Source organism: Salvelinus sp. IW2-2015, linkage group LG20, assembly GCF_002910315.2.
Source record: "Salvelinus sp. IW2-2015 linkage group LG20, ASM291031v2, whole genome shotgun sequence".
In the NCBI taxonomy this organism is placed as follows: domain Eukaryota; kingdom Metazoa; phylum Chordata; class Actinopteri; order Salmoniformes; family Salmonidae; genus Salvelinus; species Salvelinus sp. IW2-2015.
The window spans coordinates 71,249,122-71,255,121 of record NC_036860.1 but is presented as its reverse complement, the minus strand read 5'-3'; the positions used below and the strand labels follow the sequence as shown (position 1 = coordinate 71,255,121).

At 42.5% G+C, this 6,000-nt stretch overlaps 1 protein-coding gene across 1 annotated transcript in view; it reads left to right on the top strand.

The window, feature by feature from the left end:
- Nucleotides 1–4,429, top strand: part of plcd3a (phospholipase C, delta 3a) — a 35,851-nt gene extending 31,422 nt beyond the window's left edge. Inside the window, 8 exon segments of the mRNA XM_024011743.2 lie at nt 229–369; nt 485–638; nt 874–990; nt 1,280–1,285; nt 1,288–1,457; nt 1,681–1,816; nt 2,130–2,279; nt 2,374–4,429. Coding sequence (XP_023867511.2) covers nt 229–369; nt 485–638; nt 874–990; nt 1,280–1,285; nt 1,288–1,457; nt 1,681–1,816; nt 2,130–2,279; nt 2,374–2,522 — 1,023 coding nt within the window. The 3' untranslated portion in view covers nt 2,523–4,429.
- Nucleotides 4,430–6,000: the final 1,571 nt, after the last annotated feature.

The following is a 6,000-nucleotide window of genomic DNA, read 5'->3' as shown; positions in this document are numbered from 1 at the left end:
CACCCCTGTCCCCAGCTCTCTAGGACACACACCCCTGTCCCCAGCTCTCTAGGACACACACCCCTGTCCCCAGCTCTCTAGGACACACACCCCTGACCCCTTCTGCCTAAGAAACCTGTTGTCCTTTTCTACTCTCTCTCCCATCCCGCGCATGTTTATGGAACGATTGTGGAATACTAACAGGAATATTAACATATGTTTTGAAGCATCTTTGTCTTGTCTCTGCAGGAGCTTAGGGGTCGTATCCTGGTGAAGGGGAAGAAGGATGTTCATCACCTGAACCAGCTGGGGAAGACCAGCAGCTTTGATACCAGCTCGGACGACGAGGCATCAAGCAGCAACAAAAAGGACAAAAAGGACCCTACCAAGGTGCTACATATTTACCTTCCATGTGACTGAGACGGCACTGTAAGTCTACAGAAATTGATCAGGAACACGCTGTAAATCAAGCATTTCTCTTGTGCATTCTGTGTTGCTGGCTCAGGCGGTCTCATCTAAGCTGAGCCCAGAGCTGTCTGAACTGGTGGTGTACTGTCGAAGTGTCCCCTTCCGCGGGTTCCAACACTCTACCCAGAAACCACCCGATGAGATGTCATCCTTCAGTGAGAATGACGCCCTCAAACACATCAAGGACACAGGCAAGGGGCTTAGGAAGACATAACTCGAACCGAACAGTTTTCTGTGAATCAGTTCCTGTTGAGATCCTATAATGACTCATAGTTCTTACTGGCACTGTAGTTGTAGAGAAAGTCCTTGAATACACGGGTGCATTTGTGCATCACGTTGTTGTGCATATTTGTGTGTGTCTGTCTTTTTATTTGCGTTTGAGGTATTGTAATGGGTCTCTTACCCTGTCCTCTCATCACCTTCCAGGAAAGCTGTTTGTCAGACATAACAGCAGGCAGCTGAGCCGGATCTACCCCTCCGGGCAGCGCCTCCAATCCTCCAACTACGACCCCCAGGATATGTGGAATGGCGGCTGCTCGATGGGTCAGCACTCTGGCGTGGAGGGGGGTGGGAGGTGGGGGGTGGGATGGAGGAGGGATATGGTACAGGTGGCCTCATTATTTACTTTGCTGCCTGGGTAAAGTGTGTTCGTCTCTCTCTCTCTCTCTCTCTCTCTCTCTCTCTCTCTCTCTCTCTCTCTCTCTCTCTCTCTCTCTCTCTCTCTCTCTCTCTCTCTCTCTCTCTCTCTCTCTCTCTCTCTCTCTCTCTCTTCTCTCTCTCTCTCTCCTCTCTCTCTCCTCCTCTCTGCCTCTGCCTCTGCCTCTGCCTGCAGTGGCTCTGATTTCCAGACTCCAGGGGAGCAGATGGATCTGAACCAGGGTCGTTTCCTGCCTAACGGCCGCTGTGGATACATCCTCAAGCCCAGCTTTCTGTGCAGCCCCAGCTCCAACTTCAACCCAGAGATCACAGGAGGYGGGCCAGGACACATCCCCACACAGCTCACCATACGGGTGAGAAACCTTCTGGGAATCAGATTCTGTTGTGGTGGTTTATATGTGGTAACTGCCTTGTTGGAATAGTAGTGCACATTTTAGTTAGCAGTGGTATGGAAACAGACCATGGTAGTAAACTACTTCACCTTATTAGTCATTTTGTAAAATCATTTGAATAATTTTCATATTAGAATTTTATACACAAAGGCACAAAAAGTAATTGGGGTGATTTTGTGTTCAGATAATATCAGCACAGCAGCTCCCTAAGATCAACACAGACAAGCCCAACTCCATTGTGGACCCACAGGTGTTGGTGGAAATTCACGGGGTGGCCATTGATAAATCCAGAGACAAAACCCACCGAATCGACAACAATGGTAACCTTCCACTCATCTATTGCATATCTATTATACTCCCATTCAAAAAATGGATCACAAGGGTTGTATACACCCTTGAGTTCACATATTTACAATATTAGAAATAGAATTAGAAGAACATAATAGTACTAGGGACATTTTACATTTGACCATGAATGAGCATAAGTATTCATGGTAAATGAGCATAAATAAATGAGCATAAGTAAAATGATACTTCTCGTTGTAGAGGCCATTATCCCGGTCTGCGGAGTACTTTCAGGCTGTGATTGGTGTCGGACGGCAGTGTCTGACAGCTCTCCTATGCCCCCTGCAGGTTTTAACCCACGCTGGGACAGCACTTTGAGCTTCCAGCTGCAGGTCCCTGAGCTGGCCCTGGTACGCTTTGTAGTGGAAGACCATGACCACAAAGCCAAGAACGACTTTGTGGGCCAGTACACCTTGCCCTTCACCAGTCTCCGTACAGGTACTTGGATACTGTCTCTGTATTGTAGGGGTGTTTGTGTAGCTATTGTGTCTGTGAGGTGACACTGACACCAGTGAGTCTATTTTTTCTCTAGGTTACCGCCATATCCACTTGCTGAAGGCAGATGGCTCCAGCCTCTCTCCTTCAACCCTTTTCATCCATGTCAAGGTGTCCCGTAAGGGGGTCCCCATCAAGACTGTGTCTGAGCGCATGCCCTTGGCTAAGAGCGAGGGCAAAGCATGACCCCTATCTACCTGAACTAGTGCCACACTTTTCTGATAAGTGTAACGGAGGACGGTCTAAAGTTATACTGTTACATAAGCCCCATGCTTATCTCATCTTGGGGGGGGGGGAAGTCTCCCTAATTGGGGTGAAAAGGACAAGCTGCTGCCTGCCTATGTCCTAGTACTCATCTCATACACCCAATTTAGAATTGGCAGGACATATAAGGCTCCCTGGCCACAGAGAGGAAGACATCAGTCCTCCTCAGTCAAACCTGGATGGGAGTCTTGCCTGTTGACGAATAGTGTTGGCTGGGAGAGAAACTCTCTGGCCTGTTGCTGTTGTGAGAGTATTCTGTACTCTGTCATCAGTGCATTCAGAGTGTTTCCATAGAGACATGACTTTGGCGCTGGACCTGTTTTACACCAGAACTCTACCTGGCAGCCGTCTGCCTACTATGAAGCCAATATCGTTTTTTTTTTCTCACTCAAAGCCAGGTTTGTGTCCTGGAGCCTCTGGAGAAGATCATGAAGACGTTTCCCAACATTTTTAACATATTTAATGTTAAGAAGTATGTAACTTTTTTGCTACTTTTAGCTGATGTGTGGTGAGCGTTCTGGCACAAAATGGTCACCGTGCATCACCCAGGTGGGTGCAGCACATTGATGGTGGATCAGGTGAGTTTCTCCCTACTATGTAAAGCTCTTTGAGTACCTCAGTTGGTAGAAAAGCACTATATAAATCCAATCAATTATTATAACTTTTTTACTATTACAGAATTTTATAGAAGCGTTTTATCAGGGCAAGACTTGTAGTTGAGCTCCTTTTTCCAGGACAACGATAGTGTTATATGACTAAATGTCATCGTTAAATTAAGTCTAGTTGTTGTGGTATTGGTCTGTCACGCCTGGCATGACACAGTCCAAAATACTGAATGAATGCCTAATCTTAGTGACAGAATGAATACTTAATGTTTTTGTAATGTGTTTGCAACAAATTGTGTTTGCTGCAATTGATGAAACACACTTATTTCAGTGTGCAATTTCTGATAGAAGTTTTTAGATTATATTTAACATTGTTGTAAAATGTTCTATTCTAATGTAGTTACAGTATTCTCATCTAATTATCTCAGTAAAAATGAATTCATTTGCATACTGTATGTACTTTCTCTGACACTAACTTCCTTTAGCTAAATAAAAACAGCATCAAAGTCACAGAGGGTCAAACCAAGACTTATGCAATTGACCATGATTATATTGTATACATATAATTGAAGTATTAGCTTTCATGAATTTCCAAGGTCAGTTTTCATTACGAAGCAGTAATCCACAATGCACTAGTTGTTATTGTTACTGGACTTTATTATTTGTATTCTTTCCTCTGGTCCTCTAAATTTAAATTCAAAGTCACTTTGATTTTGAAAAACGGCAAATGGTTTTGACAGTTTAAAATACTGCATTTGCCTTATTTCAATGGAAACAGCTGTTAGTATTCTTTCTTATAGTTGCTAAGACAGTATATTGCTAAGTTGCTAAGACGCACCTCAATGTCTCTTCAATTGTGTACTTTGTTGTGACTTATATCTGTGGGCATCAGATTCATATGGGTCAGTGTTAAATCCAGCCACCGAATCTGAAAGGTCTCCCAGTCCATTTAACAACAAAAAACACTTAAATCCAAACTTTGAAGATAGTGTATCTTCATAGTACTATAGAAACAAATAATTCCCCTGAGCTTCAGGGGCAATATTATCATTTACATTAGTATAGTAAGTGACATTAGCACAGTATTTATTTGGCTGTTTGCTTCATTCATCTCACAAACTGGTTTGTATTGTACTGAATGAGAAGAGAGTAATATTATTTTAACACTAAGTGTGAAAGCCTAGAGAAGCATGTTCAGTTTTTATAAAAACTATTTTAACCCCATTGTGCCCTTCTGTATTTTCAATTCTGGCATACTATTTCAATGTTTTTGTGCTTGAATGGTGTCTGTGTGAGAAAACGGATTTATTTTCGAGGGAAGTGAAGTAGGAGATAGTATGCACAGCATACTGACACGCAACACACATAGAGCCTCCTTCTGCCATATAAATGAGTCATATACACTACCGTTCTTAAGTTTGGGGTCACACAGAAATGTCCTTGTTTTTGAAAGAAAAGCACATTTTTTGTCCATTAAAATAACATAAAATTGATCAGAAATACAGTGTAGACATTGTTAATGTTGTAAATGACTATTGTAGCTGGAAACGACTGATTTTTAATGGAAAATCTACATACAGAGGCCCATTATCAGCAACCATCACTGAAGATCACATACAACGCAGTCTACTACTCCCTTCACAGAACAGCGCAAACTGGCTCTAACCAGAATAGAAAGAGGAGTGGGAGGCCCCGGTGCACAACTGAGCAAGAGGACAAGTACATTAGAGTGTCTAGTTTGAGAAACAGACACCTCACAGATGCTGGCCTTCTAGGCAGAGTTCCTCTGTCCAGTGTGTGTTATTTTGCCCATCTTAATCTTTTATTTTTATTAGCCAGTCTGAGATATGGCTTTTTCTTTGCAAGTCTGCCTTGAAGGCCAGCATCCCGGAGTCGCCTCTTCACTGTTGACGCTGAGACTGGTGTTTTGTGGGTATTATTTGCCAGTTGAGGACTTGTGAGACGTCTGTTTCTCAAACTAGACACTCTAATGTACTTGTCCTCTTGCTCAGTTGTGCACCGGGGCCTCCCACTCCTTCTATTCTAATTAGAGCCAGTTTGTGCTGTTCTGTGACGGGAGTAGTACACAGAGTTGTATGAGATCTTCAGTTTCTTGGCAATTTCTCGCATGGAATAGCCTTCATTTCTCAGAACAAGAATAGACTGAAAAGTTTCAGAAGAAAGTTATTTGTTTCTGGCCATTTTGAGCCTGTAATTGAACCCACAAATGCGACGCTCCAGATACTCATCTAGTCTAAGGAAGGCCAGTTTAATTGCTTCTTTAATTAGGACAACAGTTTTCAGCTGTGCTAACATAATTGCAAAAGGGTTTTCTAATGCTCAATTAGCCTTTTAAAATGATAAACTTGGATTAGCTAACACAACGTGCCATTGGAACACAGGAGTGAGGGTTGCTGATAATGGGCCTCTGTACCCCTATGTAGATTTTCCATAAAAATTCTGCCTTTTCTAGCTACAATAGTCATTTACAACATTAACAATGTCTACACTGTATTTCTGATCAATTTGATGATGTTTTAATGGACAAAGAATGTGCTTTTCTTTAAAAAACAAGGACATTTCTAAGTGACCCCAAACTTTTGAACGGTAGTGTACATGTCTAGTCAGTCTGTGGTGCTGGATTCCTTGGAGAACATCAAACTATCACAACTCATTTAATATCAGTGTAGATGAATAAACCTCCATTTGTAAGTTTGACTCTTTTCACCTATACAGATGTTGTAAAGATGTATGACTAATGTGAAATCAAAAGACAGAAATCAGTGCATCATACA